The sequence below is a fragment of the Canis aureus genome, chromosome 19 (assembly GCF_053574225.1).
Source record: "Canis aureus isolate CA01 chromosome 19, VMU_Caureus_v.1.0, whole genome shotgun sequence".
Taxonomy (NCBI): domain Eukaryota; kingdom Metazoa; phylum Chordata; class Mammalia; order Carnivora; family Canidae; genus Canis; species Canis aureus.
In genome coordinates, this window is record NC_135629.1 from 39,953,299 (window position 1) to 39,971,955 (window position 18,657).

General features: G+C 57.0%; 1 protein-coding gene across 10 annotated transcripts; it reads left to right on the plus strand.

Annotated features, from left to right (window-relative positions):
- The first annotated feature begins 1,454 nt into the window (after positions 1-1,454).
- On the plus strand, positions 1,455-14,890 carry C19H3orf18 (chromosome 19 C3orf18 homolog). 10 transcript variants are annotated; one of them, XR_013357896.1, is made up of 11 exons: positions 1,455-1,730; positions 2,780-2,895; positions 3,247-3,635; positions 6,496-6,521; positions 7,063-7,210; positions 8,432-9,359; positions 10,471-10,580; positions 11,634-11,846; positions 12,278-12,319; positions 14,427-14,537; positions 14,649-14,890. XR_013357896.1 is itself a non-coding variant. In XM_077858773.1 (6 exons), exons 3-6 carry the CDS (start codon positions 3,402-3,404, stop codon positions 8,510-8,512), a joined length of 489 nt encoding a protein of 162 aa, XP_077714899.1. In that variant the 5' UTR covers positions 1,455-1,730; positions 2,780-2,895; positions 3,247-3,401; the 3' UTR covers positions 8,513-9,969. The 10 variants fall into 10 exon arrangements, 4 of the variants coding, with proteins under 4 accessions (XP_077714899.1, XP_077714901.1, XP_077714900.1 ...); XR_013357893.1 differs by having other exon boundaries at positions 12,278-14,537; XR_013357895.1 differs by having other exon boundaries at positions 14,427-14,890.
- Positions 14,891-18,657: the final 3,767 nt, after the last annotated feature.

Below are 18,657 nucleotides of genomic sequence, written 5' to 3' on the forward strand. Positions count from 1 at the left end.
TCCGCCGGGGGAGCCCTGGGGACGCTGCAGCAGCCGCGCGAGTCACGCCCGCAGCCCCGCGGGCCGGGGGAGTGCGTGGATGTGCGGGAGCTGGCTCCCTGCGGGCCGCGACCGGCGATTCTTCCTGAAGGTCACGGAAGGGACGCGCTCGCAGCCCGAGGGGACTACTCCGAGCTGGCGTTTGGGTACCCGGCCGCGGCGGCGGGTCACCAGCCAGCTCGGGTTCGAGAACCGGGGCGCCGAGTCGGTCCAGGGGCGTGGTCTAGCGTAGCCTCCCGCAGGCCCGGCAGCACGTGGACGGATTCCAGGGTTGGGGGCGGGACCCCGTGTCCACTACTCGGCCGAGGAAGCTGCCGGAGCCGCGCTGGGGGCCGGGTGGCCACTAGACCCCAGGACCGCTCTGGAGCCTCTTGCTCCCGGGTTTCAGGGTTTGGGGCAGGAAGGTTCAAAACCGAACGCCGGAGACCTGAGTTCGAATCCCGACCGTTGGCAGCTCACTCTGTGGGCCTCAGTTGTTCCTTTTACAAAATTCATGACAGTGTCCCACCAAGTGTGGTGCCGACGCCCTACCCCATCAGAATCTATTGTTAAGTAGATCACTGTTAACTGATGTTAAACATGCAGTTTCCTGGACTGGGTCCCAGACCGGAGGGGAAGGGGGGAGGGGGGCTCAGGGATCTCCTTGGTAACAGAAGCTTCTCCGGTGATCCCCATAAACTCCTTTGAAAACCCGAGGATTAGAAGGTATCTGAGGGTCCCTCCCCTGAGATTTCGCGCCATAGATGGGGGCTATTGTTAGGGGTATATGTAGTCTTGCTTGTGTCCGGCCGACCAATAATAATAATAATAATACCAAAGGCTCCCAACTTTTCTGGACTAAGCTGCCCTATTTTTAGCCCGAAGTGGGTGTCGTTTACCAAGAGCCCTCTCAGTAGAGCCCTTCTAAGCTGGGAGCCGAGCCCCCGGGAGGGGAAGCTTGTCGGTCAAGGTAAGAAAGCAACAGAGGGGGGAGCCAGAGGTCAATACAGATCCGAGGACTCCCAGTACAGTGCTCTGCCCGAGCCTCCAGCATCCGCCTGCGTCCTGGGAGCACGAAGCCATCGGCGGAGGTGGAGCTCCGCGCGAGTTCTGGGGCAGGAAGGGCTTGGCCACCCCCACGGACCCCCACCCGACCTCGGCGTAGCGCACGGGTGGTCACGGGTGGTCTCCAAGACCCGAGACCTTGTGTCCGGCTCCTACTGGGGGCGGAGCCAGATCCCGCGGCGGGCGAGAGGGCCGGCGCCCGGCAGGCTGTGGGCCTGGCAGCCAATCGGGAGCCGGGGGCGCGGAGCCGGCGGGGAGGCGAGGCGCCGGAGCGCGGGGGACCCGCGGGGCTCCCGGCCTCGGCCCCGCCCCCGCGGTGGGTCCAGGCCCTGCCTGCCGGCGCCCGGGGGCTGAGGCTGGCTGAGCCGGCGCTCGCGGCTGCCGGCCGTGCGCTGCAGCGGGCCCAACCCGCGGCTCGGAGCTCACCCGGAGGGGGAGGGCGGACGCGGGGTCGGCCCCGCCGCCCCCCGCCCCGGCCTCCTGCCGATCGCCAGCACCCCTAGCCTTTCCGGCTGAGCTCGGCGCCCCAGAGAGGATTAAGTAAGTGCTGAAGCCGCAGCTTCTGTGCAGGAATGGAGGAATCACCGAGTCGCAGAGGCGGGGATGGGGATTGGAGCAGGGAGGACTGAGGAACCTGGCAGACAACGGTATGCGGGTTCTCGAAGGTCGCGGTGCCAACCCATTTCGCCCGTTTGGACCCCCTTCTCTTGCCCTTTGGACCCCCAGGCAGTCCCAGACAGTGAAGAGCAGGGCCTTTTTCTCTGCTGTGGACCCAGGAATAAACAGCCCAGAGCAAGAGTTAAGGGTCAGGCCCAAGGTCACGGTTTGGGGTCAGAGGCAGAGCCAAGAAAGAACCTGGGACTGCTGTCGCGTTCAGCCTAGCCAGAGAGAGAGGGCAGAGAAGGATGAACCCCCACATCTCCCTGCCCACCTTGGCCCTTCCTGAGGAGCAATCATTAGTGTGTACGTGCCTCACACACACCCATGCACCTGCACAGGGAGGCACCCCACAAACCCCCATGAGCTAGTGCAGGGATGCATGTGTACAGCCAGGAGCTGTGTATCCCCCCTCTCCCTAGGCCCCGCCCTTCTGCACCTTGGCTGGGACCCTGTCCCACCTGGCCTTACCGGGGGCCTTCTGGCCTGGGAAGATGTAAGCCACACCCTGGTCTGGGCCCATCTCTCACCCTCTGTTCTCAATGGCGGAGGGTGAGGGAGGAGAAGCACCTCAGAGTGGGAGCCCCATCCCTGCATGTGAATATATGCTCCCTGCTCCCCTTGTCTCCCTTGTCCCTGGCAGCCCCTAGCTCCCCATGGAGGTCCAGTGACCCTAAGAGCCTGCTGGGAAGCCCTGCCAGAGAACCTGACTTTAGCTGTCTCACCTTCCTGCCTTCTGGTCTCTCCATGCTTACCATCCACCCCCCTCACCCCTGTTCCACAAACACAGCTTGGATTACACAGTGGGCTAGGTGGGGAGCTCCTGTGGCTCCTCTTCCCAAGCTCCAAGAAGCAGTTGGTGGGGGGGGGGGGGAACGTCTATATACTGGGTACTTACTGTGGGCAGGGGTTGCGCTGAGCTAAGTCTTTGCTAGGGACAAGTTCATTCTGACATTTCAATGACCTTATGACCTGTGAGGCTGTGAGGGAAGTGGGGTATTGTTTGTTTGTTTGTTGTTAATCTCTACCTAAAACCCAGGAGATCTGAGACCCAAGAGGTGGAGTGACAAGCCTAGGGTCATCTGACTCTTGGGCAAATGTTTCCCTCCTGGAAAGGAAAAAGCTGCAGTATTTTTTTTTTCCTCCAAGAAGGAGGTAAGGGATATGGGGGGGCAGGGAGTGAGGAGGTGGGAAATGTGGGGAGTAGAGGGGTGGAGAAGTGGGTATTTTGCAAGGGAGAGACTTTCTTTCAAATCTCCCGACTACTTTTCATATCTTCTAAGTATGATCACTATGGTTATCATACCCTCAAAGAAGGGGCAGGGCTTCATTTTCACCTTCCTAAATCCACGAGGGAGCTATACTTAAATAAAGCATATGTCCTGATGTCCCCTGAACCTGCCTTTGCCCTCAAACTTTTATTACCCCAGTACCTCCAGAACTTGGGGGTACTTGATGTCACCACTGAGTCCTCTCCTAAGCCTCATGTTTTTCATTCTTTTCCAGCACCCAGGGGGCCAGGGAGCTCCTTTTCTCCCAGGAGGTGGCAACCTGCAAGTATAGGAAGGGGCCACGGGCTGGGACACCACTGATGTCAGAAGCGAGTTGGCAGGTTGACTGACCACAGGCAGTCGCTCAGCCAGGGCCCTGTCAGTATCAGCATGAACTCCAGGATCCCCCCTGCCCGGGGCTGGTTCAGCAGCAGCCCACCCACCTCTGAGCCTGACCTGGAGCCTGCCACAGAGGGGCCAGCCTCCGAGACCACCACCCTCAGCACAGAAGCTACCAGCTTTAATGACACCAGAATCCCTGATGTGGCTGGTGGCACAGCTGGCGTGGGCACAATGCTTCTGTCCTTTGGGATCATCACCGTCATTGGACTGGCTGTGGCCATGGTAAGAGCTGAGAGGCTGGGGCTGACCCAGGTGGCCGCCAGTTGGAGGAGCATGGCTGGTGTTTTGATTTTAGATACTCTAATCAAAAGAGAATCGTCTGTGAATGATAGCACAGGATTCCCCTTCTCCAGGGATTTGTCCACTGGGGATCCAGAGACCAGAGGGGCTACCTCCAATTGGAAGAACAAGAGAGGGTTCTGAGGATACATGGCAACTTGAGCTGGGCCATGAGGGCCACGTAGGAGTTGAGGAGGAGGGTGTTCCGGGTGAGGGTCCTGATGGGCAAAGTTTGGAGGCAGGCAGGAGGTTCTGTGAGCAGCAAGCAGGACAATGAGGCAAGGGGGGGAAGGGGTGTGATAGGAGTAGAGGCCGGAAGGCGATGGGAATAGATCATGGGCCCTGGAGTGTGCCTGGGCATGGCAGGCTGCTGGCGGCGTTTATTCACTTGGCAGGGATTTCCTAGGCCCCTGCCCTCGACTGAGCCTTCAGCTCCCTAGGGACTAGGGAGACCAAGTCCTGCCCAGTGGTTCTTCTGGGGAATAGGAGACAGATAAAACCAAGGCTGCCAAGGGAAGTCCAGAGGGACTGGGTTGGGGAATTGAGCAGGAGGGCTTTCCAGGCTGGGCTGTAAGGGACAAACTAAAGAAGCAATGTTAGAGCTGAACCAACCCCAAAGTGGACCCCCAGGACCACAGGAAGGAGCAGAACTGGGCAGACCTCAGGATGGAGGGGAGCTGGGGTGAGGACTTGATGATGGATATAATCTTTCCAGATCTGGTGCCTGTCCCTGCAGATATGGGCGCTCCCCCTAATCTGCCACATGGATGCTCAGAATGTCGCTGAGGGCCTGCTGAGGATTGTGCTGGCTGAGACCAGGAAGGGGAGGATGTGTGCCTGAGGTCCCCCAGTGGGCTGACAATGGTTGCATCCTGTCCACTGCTCCTCCAGGGCTCTGATGGCTGGCCTCAGGCTCAGGACCATGTTGCTCTGGCAAATAGGGCTGCGGATGGTCCATCCGTAACCTGGCTGGAGCTGCTGTTAAACCAGGGTTGCCATATGGGCCCTGTCAGCTCCGGATCGCTGCCAGGGGACAACTGCTGGCCAGTGAGCAGGGCCAGGATGCCACACGCAGAGCGAGCGGCCTCCTGGGGCGAGGGTGAGGCAGAGCGCCAGTGTTTCCCCACAGCCCCCGTGTGGCTGTTAAGCAAACTGAAACAACCTTACCTCAGGGGAAAAGTGGGGTCTGGAATCTGCCCTTGTAACTGTAGGCAAAAGATTGTGTCCGGGAACTTGGGAGGACTCCCTTATGCTTTGTTCTGGAGGAATTTTCAGAGCGCCAGAGTAGAGGGCCTTCTTGCCCAAACCAGATGTGGGAAGATTATGGGACCAAAGCAGCGGAGGGCAGGAAACAGCTCCTGGGCTTTAGGGGACAGGTCCAAAGATGCTCCCGAGTGCTTCTGCCTCTCGCCTCATGCCAGCCCCCAAGTAGGGCCATGCTGGAGACAAGGAGGAGCAAATGAGTGCCAGGCTGTGTGCCTCAAGCACACAGAGCAATATGAGTGAGCTTCTCAGAGGAGATAGGACCGTAGCTGGATGGTGAGGGGTGGGGAAAATTTGGAAAGGAAGGTATGTGGGAGTATGTCAGCAGTTGAGGCAGAGGGAGCAGCAGGGGCAAGGCTGGAGATTGGATAAATCTCCGGCCTCTTGTGAAGATCCCTCTGGAGAACAGGGCCTTGGGGCAGGGAGGAGAATTTGGGGCTGGGCCAGAGTGGAGGGAGAACAGGGAGTCTGGGTGCTGGGCTAGTGCCACTGGCTCAGAGCAGGCAGGGGCTAGGCCTGAGACCTGGAGCTCCTCCAGCATCCTACCCACAGGAGAGCATCCCCTGGAGGGAATGGGGAGCAAGGGACACCTCAGTTTCTTTTCGGGACTTTGGGGTTTCCCAGGAAACAAGCAACAGGAGGAACTCTGGGCCAGGCTAGAAACGAAACCAGATTAAAGCTGTGAATGAGGCACAAAGGGTATGAGAGCCATAGAGGGTTTGAGACAGAGTCTAGGGACATGGCTTTCCCCCAGGCAGAAGTGGTCGTGCTCCTGGTGGTCAGAAACTACCAGTTTAGGGAACAGCCCGATGGTAGGGGAGGTCCCTGGAGTCCCTGCCCCAGTGGTCAGCCCTTTCTCCCCTCTCTCAATGTGTTATATACAGGGATGTCCTGCTCCAGCCTGGAGCTCTTGGGACTTGTATGTTTTTTCAGGCTGCCTAGCTTAGGTCTACAATGGGGGTTAGGGTCCAGGGGCCTTCCTACCTTCCTCCAGCATCTGGGTCCTGGCATTTAGTCTGGGCTGCTGGACATCAGCCTCCCATGGAAACCCCGGAAGCCCAGCCCTGAGTCTTGCCTCAAGCACAGCCCCGCAGAGTCTGGGCACTACCGGTCCCCTGTTCTTTTTTCCCATATTGGCTCTGGCCCTTAAGGGAGTTGAGAGGAGGGGATGTACTAAAATCTTCCCCTCCCTTTTCAGCTGGGAAAAGTCCCAGGCAGGTGCTGAGTGGCTGGAGCTGGGGTGTGTATTGGCAGAGAGAGGGCCCTCCTGCTTCCGGGCCAGGCCTGACTATGTGTTCTTCCCAGGCTGGGCTCCCCTAGCGCAGGCCTGCTCCCCCTTGGAAGCCCAGACACTGTCAGCATCTGATAAACATCAAAAAGAGGCACGAATGCAGGACGTGTGTGTCCCTGGGAGGGAATCCCTGAGGACAAGGGGATCCACTGCTCTCCTATTCATCAGCCTCAGGCTGTCCCTTCTCCCAAGGATCTGCTGGTTAATCAGGGACGTCTTAGCCATTTGACGCTGTTCCTTCTTTTGCAGGTTTTGTACATCAGGAAGAAGAAGAGGTAACTCCCCAGTTGCCACCCAAAACTCCAGCCTGTTGGCAATGTGGAGCTGGACTCCAGGGGACGGGGGTGGGAAAAGAGAAGCCCACCAGCATCGGGGCCCTGCTCCCTTGTTAGGGAGCCAGGTCCTCTTCTGCCCGCTGATGGCTGGGATGACTACTTTCCCTCAGGGAGTGCTGAACCACCCTCGCCCCACTGCCCCGAGCTACAGGTCACTGACTCCCTTCCCCTGCCTGGACCCCACAGGCTGCAGATCACACAAGGCCCTGGCCTAGGCGGTCCCTGTAGACCCCACAGATGATGCCTCTGTGGGCTGTGGTCCCATCTGGTCTCAAGAGGGAGTAGCTATCCATCTGAGGGGGGAGGGGGTACTGCAAATACAAGAACATCTTTCCTTTAATCCCAAGGGAAATCTGAGCTTCCCTCCCATCCTCTCTGCCAAAACATAGTTGTGTGCTATGGCTCAGGGGGACAGTGGGCAGGCCTGGTAAGAGGAGGAAGGGCCTGCCATGCCCCCAGCAGCCTCTGCCCCCACCCCCAGGCTGGAGAAGCTCCGCCACCAGCTCATGCCCATGTACAACTTCGACCCTACGGAGGAACAAGATGAACTGGAACAGGAGCTGCTGGAGCACGGGCGGGATGCTGCTTCCATGCAGGCTGCTGCCTCTGTGCAGGCCATGCAGGGCAAGGTGGGCACTGACCGGGCTCCCCCACCCAGCCTGCAGCCTGCTCATGAACCTTCCACTGCCACCCTCCCTCCTTTCTCCTGCAGCATTCCAGCACCTGCCATGTGGTCAGGTGGTGCCTATTAGTTATATAAGGTTTGTCAGGTTTGTTTAGCAACTGGTAGAATTTCTCCAAGGCTACCTACAAACTGACTGCACAAGGCCAGGGAGCCCTGGGATCCAGCCCGGCTCTTCCCTGGCTAGCCTAGTGATCTTGGCAGCTCCCTTGGTCTCTCTGAGCCTCTGCTTTCTCATCTATGACTGAAAATCCTAATTCTTGCCCTGTGTCCCCATGTCTTGGCAAGGAAAGCAGGAGAGGACTGATGGGAGAGATTGTGGAGGGCTAAGAGCCTTTGGCGCCCTGAGAGCCCATGTTTCCTGAATGGATGGGGTTAGATTCTGGAGCAATGGCTCCTCTGAGTAGACTAGTGGGTGCTAGTAACTGACAGACCTTGGGCAGGTGGTGACCCCAGCCAAACTTGCCTCCTAAGTCAAAAGGGTTGGATACCCATGTGGTCACGTGGCCAGCCCACCCACCCACCAGTCCCCCAAGCCCCCAAAGGCCAGAGCACCATGAGGAGGCCTGGTCTTTCCCTGACCCATGAAACCGCTTTGCATTTCTCCTTGCCTTGACCTCACAGGTTGCTGGGGGCATCTGGCCTTGCCAGAGGTAGAATTAGGAGACTGGACTCAGGAAGAGTCCAGACTGGGAGTCCGGAGAACCCCTGGTTTTGCCACCAGTACTGTGGCAACTGATCAGGACATATTCCCCACTTGGGATATTCAGGAAATCAGGCTGAAAACCTTGGTCCACCCCACCCGTGGGACTACTGACAATTTGACCATTGTTTCCTGTGTGCCTCCCTCTGTCCAGTCCTTGTGCCATAGCTAGGGGATGCGGAGGCGAGCCCTCTTCTGCTGGGAGAGAGTAGTGCATACGTAATTAATACAGTCTCTAGGCCCACAGGGAAGGGCTCGCAGGCAAGCTGGTGATGGCTGTGGGGGGAGGAGTCCTCAGAACCAGATGGTATTTCCAGGCTGACTTGCAAGGAGGGCATTCCAAGCAGAAGGCATAGCTGGTGCTAAGCACAAACAGGCAAACCGGGAAGCAAGGATGGAAGTGACTGGGCCAGAGAGTACATGGCTTTGGCCAAGGTCCCTAATGCCCTTGACATCTCTCCACAGACCAGTCTCCCCTCTCAGGGCCCACTGCAGAGGCCCAGCCGGCTGGTGTTCACTGACGTAGCCAACGCCATCCGTGCATGATTGGCCCGAGGACAGACCTGGACCTCTGGTGAAGACATCTGCCACTGTGCCCCTTGAGCTGCCCACTCCGTGATTGTTCAGACCCACTCTCAGGACCCACACTGCTGAGGCCCAGCTGTTCCAAGGACCCACCTGCTGACTCTCTAGGCTCTAAGAGAGGGCCTGGCCAGGCTGCACATCTGGCTACTAAGGTCTCCTGATTAGGAAGAGCCGCTACTGGCTCCTTGTGTCCTGCCCAGACCCCTCACATTGGGGTCTGCTCCTCTAATGTGGAGGAAGTGGAGGGAGAGATGGGATGGGAGGGGGAATGGGAGGCAAGTGGGGAGGGGTTCCCCTTTGTCAGGGAGAGACCTATCTTTGGAATCTGGGGCCTCCTCTGGAGCAGGGAGGGGCAATCAACCAGGTCTTGGGGACAGGGTGTGGTAGCACCCCGGCAGAAGCCCAGGGATGGAACGAGAACTGCCTGGTGGGCAAGGATGCCAGGAAGAGGGCTGCTCCTACCCAAGGCCCAACTGTATCTTGGAGGGTCCCCAAGGCCTCCCAGTGCCCGCCGCCTCCCCCCTGGCAGCCAGCCATTGGCTTGGTAAGGGAAAAGAAGGCAGGGGAATAGGTGTAGAGGGCCCCAGGCATGTGCTTGTGTGCAGGCATGTGCCTGTCCCAGCACAGGGTAGGAGGGACATGCTCTACATGGGCTCCACCCTCCAAGTCCACCCTACCCCATGATGTGTGGGGGAGCACCAGGATAGGCCGCTTACTCTGCCTCAGTGGTCAGTGACTGAAAGGAGAGGGAAGCCAAGGTGAAGGCCCTGCTGCCCACCACATCACTTCACTGGGCTCTACAAGCCAGGTAACCTGCTTCTGAAAATAGTTCCCCATCCTGGTGTATAATGGGAATCTAGGGTTGTGGGAGAGGCTACTGGTTAGAGGGCAGTGGTCCCAGGCTGTGGGGTATCTGGGGACATTCTGAGCGCCTGAAACGGGGTGGGGGTAGCCCTATGAGAAACAGACCTATTTTTGGATAGCACAGCCCACCCACCTGTCATCCACCCACCCCACATCCCTCAGGAATTCTTCTACCAGTCCGGGGCATCTGGGCAAGGCATGGGATCAAGCCAGACCCCATGAGCTGAGTGACTTTCTACTCTGGGCGAGGCTGCCCAGAAGCATGCTCTGTGCCCAGCCTCTCCACCATTGCTGCCCTCCGCTGCTTGGAAGGGGACACGGGGGCAGCAGCACAGCTCTTCTGTCGGGCATATAGCATGCGTCAGGAGGGGAGGGCCAGGGAGACCCGTGTGGGGAAGATTTGGGATGTATTCCCTCCTCTGGAGGTTATAAATACATTAGCACTTGAACCAACTGGAGGGCTGTGGGTAATTTAGGATATGCACAGACGCTGTAATGGAACTCAGCACCTCCATGTGAGAGCATTAAAGATGTAATTAAGATGTTTACACAAAGAGAGTGTGAGCCTGTGACACTTGGGGTGTGAAACCCCAGGAGGGACAGGATGAGTTAGGGGCCGTGGGGGTCCTGGGAATAGTCACTTGGATCCCAGCTATGAGCTGGCAGCCCAGCTGGTTTTCCTTGATCTGTCTGATGAAATGCCTCTGGCCCTGAGTTCAGGCTGCTCTGGGACCTTGTGCCTCAGCTGTGGAAAGGAGTCACAATGCCTGCCATCCCCTTGGGTGGCAAGGCCAAGTGGGCAGAACCTTGTGGGGCCTGAGGAAGGAGGGGGCTTGGGCTCCAAGGTGCAGGGGTAGGTGTGATGTCTCAGGATCCATAGGAGCTGGGTCTGAAACAAAAGGAAACAAAAGAATGTGGTCTTTCCAGAGCACAAGGGTTCAGGGGATGGGTAGGGCTGGGAATCATTAAGGTTATCTGCATGGAAACTACCTACAGGGTTCAGAAGGGTTTGGGGAGAATGACACTAGGGTGACCAACTGTCTTGGTTCTCTCAGGATGGCCCAATTTACAGCATTGGAAATCCCACAAACCAAGACTCTATGTGACACCCAGATCCTCCCCTAAAGAGCTGAGCCTTTGGGCCAGAATAGGAAACAAAGATGGGGTGAGCACCCCAGTTCTGTGGTGGAGGGCTGGGTGGAAGGGTTGAGGGGCAGGGTCTTGGGTAACAGGGAGGCCCCAGGACCCCATGGGCCATCCACATTGGAGTCAGACAGCTGGCCTTGACAATGATGACCGTGGTCTTGCAGAGGGGGTCTCCTTCCCCCAGCAGTTAACAGAAGGATTCCTAAGGGCCATAGGGTGAGAGAAGTGGGGGTGGGCTCTGTGCCCCCATTCTGCTGGGTAACCCCTCAATCCAAGAATGTGGGAGCTATAAAAGACCCAATGTCTGAGGGACCCTGAAAAAACCGGGCCTACAGAGTAAGGCTAGCACTTAGGATCTAGGGTGGAGGTGGGGACTCCAGATGGACCCCTGGCCTGCCTCAGCCCCCTTTCCCACAGATGGGCCTAACTAAGTGGTGGACAGGGCAGCTTTTCATGGGTGATGGGGCCACTGCCTCATCCCTGTCCCCTCAAACACCTCCTCTTTCTTCTCCCCACCTTCTGTTTGCTGGCTCTCTTTCCGAGTCTTGGAGGAGAACCAAACTCTCCACAAGTTCCCAGGTCTTCCACAGGGCATGGGGTCAATAAATATTGGGGTGAAAGGATCCAGTTGGCATGTCTTGGTGACCATGGGCCTGGCAGGCTGACTAGAACTCCCCTCACCGCCCTCGCCAGGCAGAGTAGGACAATCACCTGCCTGCCTTCATTGCTCCCGAAATTGTCTGCTAAAGGAACCCCTTGGGAAACGCCCCTGCAGGACACACATACATGGACCGGCGAAACCCCTATTCATGAGTAGCAACCAGGGCTTCAGGGCAGAAGCTAGAGCGGCTTGCAGTGGGTGCCGTCAGGGCGGACGCGAGTGGGCCTTCCGAGGAAGCCGTCTTGTTTAATGAAGTGAAGTGTCACTACAATACAGTGAATACAATAATCCCGTTGCCTCGCTGCAGGCAGATGCCAGGGACACCTACAGAATGTAAAGGAAAGTTCTTGTGGACGCGAGCCCCAAAACTCCAGTAGAGCCATCTGACCAACTACTATGGATTCCTTCCAGAAATGTTGCTGAGCCCAGTGCTGTGGTCCTGTCAGTGAACCAGCTCCATTGGGTGGTGCCTGCATCTCCATTTAAGATGGGAGGAAGCAGATGTCAAATAGGAAGAAAGGATGAATGCGTGCATGTGTGATGTGTATATGTACACAACTATTTGTCTACATGTTTACATCTATATGTAAAAGAAGACAGGAGTACCTGGGGAGGCAGCCAGAGGTAAGGGCAGATCATCCCACCCTATCCTGTCCAGTAGCACCCCTCACCAGTCCTCAGTATGGAGGGTCTTGACTGAGGATACCCGAGGGAACCCCAGGAGCTGCTGGTCTGGCATCCCCATCCTGCTTGACGTCTGTGGGCTGAGGACAGGGGCCAACTGCAGACAGGGGTATCTATGGCTGTACAGAGGCCACTCTTGAAAGGCCAGCCATGCAGAGAAAGGAGGAGGGAAAGGGGAGGGTGTAAAGACCCTCAGGTGAGGCTGAGAGGGATGAGGCTGGGATGCCATCCCACCTGCACCTGGGTCTGCCCTCAGCACTTCTCTAACTCCCACCTCAAAGCCCCTCGGCAGTGATCCTCACCCCCATTCGTCACCCTGGTTGCTTGGATTCTGCAAGTGGAAGCTCAGGGCAGGTGTCTGTTCTCCCCAGGGAGGATCATCTGCACATGCCTGCGGGAGCCTGCTGAGGAAGGTCAGTAAGCATGCCTGGGGAGGAACATGAAGGTCTAAAGAATCCCTGAGGTCTAGAGAATTGCTCAGCCCAGGAGGGTGTCTGTGTGAGGAGCCGAGGGTTTGGTGGGACCGAGATCCATCTGGGAAGGGGGGTTCCTTTTTCCAGTCCCCGGTCGGAGGAATGCCATCTGGCTTGGAGACCACCCATCTGGGGCAGGATTTCCCCTCAGCTTTGGAGTGTCCCTTTCTTTCTCAGGGTTCAGCTTGAAAGGTAACTCTCTGGGTGCCTGGATGAATCCGTGAATGTATAGGCCACCTGGGATTCCTGTGTGGGCTGGGGAGGGAGGAAGTCCCCAAGTAAGTATCTCACTAGGGACCAACATACATCATGTCTGATGCCCACAATGGCTTGGGAAGGTGGCCTGTCTCACTCCCGCTTCATCAGTGAGGACTTTGCAACTGAGCAGCGAGGGGAAAGCAGCCCAGGGCTCTGGGTACAGCCGGTGAAGGGCACATCGGGGCTTGGTACAGCCTGGGCACAGCAACTCATGTAGCCCAGGCAGGTCTCAACGTGGAGCCTTTCAGTACTAACAACACTGCCTACAGCCACTAGGGTGGCCCAAGGTGCCCTGAGCCCCTGCCCTCCTGGTCCGTAGCCTGGCGGGAGGCTGGGCATGTCCCAGACCTCTTACACACAGGCATCTCAGAGGAGACGGTCATAGATTCAGCCCAGCTTTCTTAGGCAAAGGGTAGGACTGGATCCCTTCTGAGACTCTGTAGCAGCCTGGATCCCAGCCACCACCACCACCACCCCTACCCCACTTCTCCTCAGGCCCCATCCTTGAATCTCAAGCCTGCACTCAGCCTCTCCCCCACTTGGTGTGGAGAGCAGCCCTCACGCTGCAAGCCCCACGTCAGGGGTTCACCTGGCAGGGCCAGGACGAGTGTGAGGTGAATGGGGGCCCCGGATTCCAAATGTAAGAGCCACTCACTCAGGAGCTGAAAAGGCACATGGACCAACCTGAATGTGAGAACCTCCTTAAATTTGTGCCCCAGATGCCTCACTCGCCTCGTCCTAGTCCTGGTGCCACTGCCTGGTCAGGGTCCAGCAGGCAGATGCTGATCCCTACCACCCCCCCCATGCCAGCAGGCTGGAAGCCCCAGGAATCTGGGCAGGGAAAGTGAGGGCCCCTGCCCTGCTGGAGCTCACAGACATGCTCTTCACCGGGAGGAGGCTGAGAACACCAGATTATGGGAGATTTAAGGGGCTTAGCAGCAGTTCAATAACAGGTCAATAAGGTGAAGCCTTGGGCTAAGGAGGAGGCCAGGACTCCTGCTGTAAGTCCCTGTGGGCAGGTCAGACCCAGAGTCTATGTGTGTGAACCTCCTGGGACACTCATGGGCAGAATCAGAACCCATATAACCCCCTAGCAGCCCCAGAGCAGGGGCATCATTTGTGCCCTCATATCACAGATAGGGAAACTGAGTTTGCTCAGCATGAAGCAGGGCCCGGATTTGACCCCAGATGGCCAGCCCCAGAGCTTACACCCAACACTCCCGAAGAAGGAAAGGAGGCTCTCTGAAGACAGAGAAGCCACCTCCTCTTGCCCCTCATTCATTCCCTTCAAAAGCCTCCCAATTCCCATACTAGGGCCTCTGCTGGGCTGGGGAGCTGAGAGGCATCCAGGAGGGGCTGGCCATGGGAAACTCCCACCTGGTATGCAAGCCAGAGCAGTGACAGGGAGAGCAGCAACAAACCCTCCTCAGGAAGTGACAAAGATGCAGTCAGGTGACAGGAGAATTCGAAAGAGGCCATCACTTCTGGCTGGAGCCAAGGCAAGGCTTTCACCGACCGGGGTCTTGCACCGGGTTTGGACACAGGTGGTGGGGGATGTTCAGGCTAGGCAAGGTGTAAGGAACCATGGGCTTCCTCACATCCAGGGCGTGAGGGATGGGGATCTCCCCAGGTGACCCCACACTCATGGAGGGCTCACGCTGTGCCGGCTGGGACACTGGTGCTGGTAGGAGAGTGGATCCATCAGAACCTGCTCTGCAAAAACCAGGACAGTGGTGTTGCTGATTAACGGATCCCCCAGACAGACCATACCCATCTCCACTCCCTCCAGAAGGCCTCAGGGGGCCTGGCCCCACTCCCAAGCCGTGACCTTCCCAGGCCTGATTTTCCTGCTGGAGACAAGGGCACTCAATTCGGAGCCCTTTCCCAACATGACCACCAGGTGGCGGTACAGGCCCAGATTTGGGGGCGGGGGTGTTGGCAGGGGGAGGTGGGCGCTGGGAGGTGGAGGGTGATGTGCTCTGAGTGAAATTTGGCCTTGAGACTTTTTCAGGACTCTGAATGGCTGGTGCAGTGAAACTGCTTGCTTCCTGCCAGGAACAGGTCTGGACTGGGGACAGTCAAGGAAACTGTTCTTGACTGTGGCCTGAGCCTCCAGAAAGGAGCCCTGTAGGTGCTCAGGGTTATTTAATGAATGGAGGATTGATAGGTGGTTCTTGCCTCATGAGGAATTAAATGAGTTAATATATAAAAAGCACATGGAGAGTCTTCAATAAATGTATGTAGTTATTTGTACTTTTATTATGAAAGATGGTTCTTCCCAGAGCACAGGCCCCAGAGGCCCTACCCATCTTGGGCTTAGGGGTCTGAACTATGGGCCCCACCCCAGGATCTGGTCAGCTTTGCCCAGGAGGGGATAAGAACTGAACGCCAAAGGCCTCACCATTCAATGCAGCAGTCCTGTGGATATTTGGGGACAGCAGGGATCTGTGCCCAGCACTGAGGGTGGCAGGGGGTTTGGGCTCCCTCACTTCCACCAGGAGTGTTCCATAGGAGGAGAGAGAGCCAGATTCTCTGTCCTGGCGCGCTGGCCCGCTGGCAGGGTCAGGTGGCTGGAGCTCGGGCAGGGGTGAAGCTGGGGAACTTGACCTTTGGTGGCCATGACCCAAGCATACAGATCAGCAGATCACCCCCTCCTGGAACTTTCTCACTGCCACCTGTGCCTCTCCTGACCTCCACTGTAAATGCCAGTCCTGTACCTCAAATCCCAGCTCCTTACAGTGCCCACCAGGGCATCAGGCAGAAAGATGATAACTGTCTCTCCCTTTCCCCAACCATGGAGGCTTTTCTCCCCCCTGAACTCTCATGAGATCGGTCAGCTATTCCACCTGAACCCGAGTTTCAGCAAGGTTGAGTGACTTGTCTTAGGTCGCACAGGGTTTGAACGCAGCTCTGTGGCCATCCTCTGAACGGATCTGGTTTATTCCTACATTCCTCGTGGCAGTTTCTGGTCTGGTCCTGGGCTGAGGCCGGTTCCTGGGTACACACCGAGAGGCCCTTTCCATTCAGCTGTGGTATCCTCATGAGTGAACACGCGAGATGGGGCGTTTGCTGCCTGCAGCAGCCAAGCTGTGTGTCTGGGGAGGGCAGGAGCTGCACCATCTCCTTCCCATACATCATCTCCAACAAGGCAGAGATAGCAGGAAACAAGCGGCTCCTGCAATGTGATTACCGGCGGTCAAGTGCAGCAGGCAGAATGACTCCAAGGACGAAGTGGTGGTACAACTGGCCCTGGATCCTCTTCCAGCTGCCAAGAGGAGGAATGGCTCATGGCAAGTCAGCTCTGCCTTCCACCATGGGCACTGGTGCCAGGGATCCCAGAGACCCCTGCCCAGGGACTCTGGGACAATTGGACTCACCTGAATGCCCCCTACTGCATGAATGAGCTGGTCTGGATCCCAGCTCAACCACTATGCAGCTCCAGACAAGTCTCTGAAACTCTTGCCTCAGTTTCCTCATCTGTAAAGTGGGGCTGGTCCTCCCTTCTTCATAAAATGAAGAATTCATATTTGTGGAGGGCCCTGAACAGTGCCTGACACATAGGAAACACTAGGTAAATAAACAGTGCACTGAAGATCTAAATGGTGGCCTGGAGAGTAGAGGGCCTTCGCAAGAGAGGGAGGAGGCACATATAGGCTCAGGCTTCCAGCAGCCCTGGCGTCCACAGGGGCTGCAGGTCCACCTGGTCCAAGTCACACCTCCTGAGGTCTTGCCCTCTAAACCCTGAGTCGCCCAAGTTGTACAGCTGCCTCTGCCCACGGTGCATATGGCCCCACTCAGCCCTCCTTGTCCAAACCTGACCTGACTTGGGGCCTTCTGGGAACACAGCTCAGACTCTGGGATGTGGCCTGGGAGGGACAAGTGGTAGCAGCTAGGGAAGGCAAGAAGGACAGGGCAGAGCCAGATAGCCCTCTGACTTGGCTCGGAGCCACCTCCTCGAGTTTTTTCCTCTGGGACAGATGGGATTCCCTCCGGTTCCTGACAGTTCCTGAAAACCAGAGGATGGCAGAGGCTGCTTGGCCACTCCCCAGTCACTCCTAATGCAAGAGCCACAGATGTGCTCAGAGCCAGGAGGCCTGGGGTCCACAAGCTGCAGGGAGGGGCTGGCCCCTTGTCCCATCACTTCCTCTGTCTAACTGGGGAATGCCAATTGCTTTCCCAGTCCCCAGGCCAGAAACTGGGGCCTTCTCCCATTGTGCAGCCCTCAAGACCAAGTACCTCCCTCCCCCTACCCAGTTTTTGTTTTTGTTTTTTTTAGATTTTATTTATTTATTCACGAGAGACACAGAGACAGAGGCAGTGACATAGGCAGAGGGAGAAGCAGGCTCCCTGTGGGGAGCCCGATGCAGGACTTGATCCTGGAACCCCGGGATCATGACCTGAGCCAAAGGCAGATGCTCAACCACTGAGCCACCTAGTTGCCCCCAACCAAGTCTTACGAGTATACCCACACAGAGCACCTGGTCATCTTCCCTGGGCCTCCCAGCCACCCCAACTGGGCTCCCAGCCATCCCTATTGCCACATCACCCCCATGGCCCTTCCATCCACTCACGGGCCAGCAAGGCTTCCACTGAACTCTGGAGCTCTCTAGTCTAGTCCCCAAGGCCATCAACCTGCTGCCTTCTCTGCCCAAGCCATGTGCTCAGATCATTGCCAGCCCCCTGCCCTCTAGCCCCATGCCTGGGCTGGGGTCATGCCCTGTGCTGCCCCCTGGCTGGCTCTTGCCCCTAGTGGGCCATATCCACCCTCCCTGCCCTCCTCCCAGCTCTCTGGCAATTACCCGAGTGATTAATTTGGTAATTAATTTGGTAATTAATCATGCTCTGGCTGCTCAAGATGCTTCTCTTCTGCTGGCCTGGCCTAGAATATAGATCTGCTGGGCTTTACTTTCCTGGGAAGGGGGGCTGAGCCCTGAAGACAGGACGGTTGGCATCCACTCTGTGTCCATTGCCTGCCCTCCCCTGGACGCTGCCAGGCACACAGGGGCTGCTTGTAAAGGTGGCCATGATGAGAATTAGCTGAGAGAGAGAAATTCTCTGCCTCTGGGGAGGCCCTGGGGGTGCCCTAGGATGCTCTTTAACACTGCTTCTCAGCCTGATTCTTTCCTGTCATGGGAGCACACTACCCCAGTGGCAGCCCCCCCTCTTGGCTTCTAGGGGAGCTGAGCAAGTGATACAGAGATTCTGTGAGCTGGGCACTGGTGGAGAGCCATAGTCCTGGTTCTCCCGGTCGTGAGCTCCCAGTTTCTCGAAGCCTCCAGACAGACCAACTCCCCCATCTGGCTGGAGGAATAAGATGGCCTCCTGACAGAGACACTGTTTCAGGTGGGCTTTAATCAGCAGTAGTATTTGGTGGCCCAGGAGAAACTGAGTTCTGTGCTTGGTGGGGTTTGGGCCAAGTCCAACCGAGGTGGCCCTGACCTTGCCATGGGCTCCAGTGGGGCTAGTCACCAGATGTGTGGCCCTGCAGGTAGCGCTACCAGATGCACCACCAGGACAGGGTCCCTATGGAGCCAGCCCTGTGGCATTGATTGAAATGGCCCCCTGCCAATTAAGATTTTTTAAAGAAATGTATAATGATTCCTAATTGGCACCCTCATTAGGTGCCAATTAAACACTTAAGCATTTCTTACAAGTTTAACACATTAATAAGGCAACTCATTACATGTTAACGAGATTTATTTCTCATATTTATTATATTGTTTCACCACTGCTGACAACAGAGTTATTTTTAAAAACGTGACTTCTGGTTGCACACAGCCCTCTTCCTACCCTGTCCTACTAGGGCTCTCCCCTGAGTCTTGGTCTCCAGTCCCCTGGGTCCTCCCTGGACTCTTTTGGTCCAGCCTCCTGTAGGTGAGTCAAGTAGGGCACCTTCTTTCCAAAGTCTGGGAGAACCAGAGCTGGGCCCCACAACAGAACTCCGACTCGGAAGGTTTTTCAGAGACCAAGAACCTTGCAGAACTACTGTCCATTTGGCCAAACTCTGCATTCCAGGAGCA

What these genes read in the sequence shown, in the direction of transcription:
- C19H3orf18 (XM_077858773.1), top strand. Translation starts at nt 3,402, where the DNA reads ATGAACTCCAGGATCCCCCCTGCCCGGGGCTGGTTCAGCAGCAGCCCA. An exon ending in TTGGACTGGCTGTGGCCATG is followed by an intron (nt 3,636 to 6,495) that starts GTAAGAGCTGAG and finishes CTTCTTTTGCAG; the next exon opens with GTTTTGTACATCAGGAAGAA. An exon ending in TGCAGGCCATGCAGGGCAAG is followed by an intron (nt 7,211 to 8,431) that starts GTGGGCACTGAC and finishes ATCTCTCCACAG; the next exon opens with ACCAGTCTCCCCTCTCAGGG.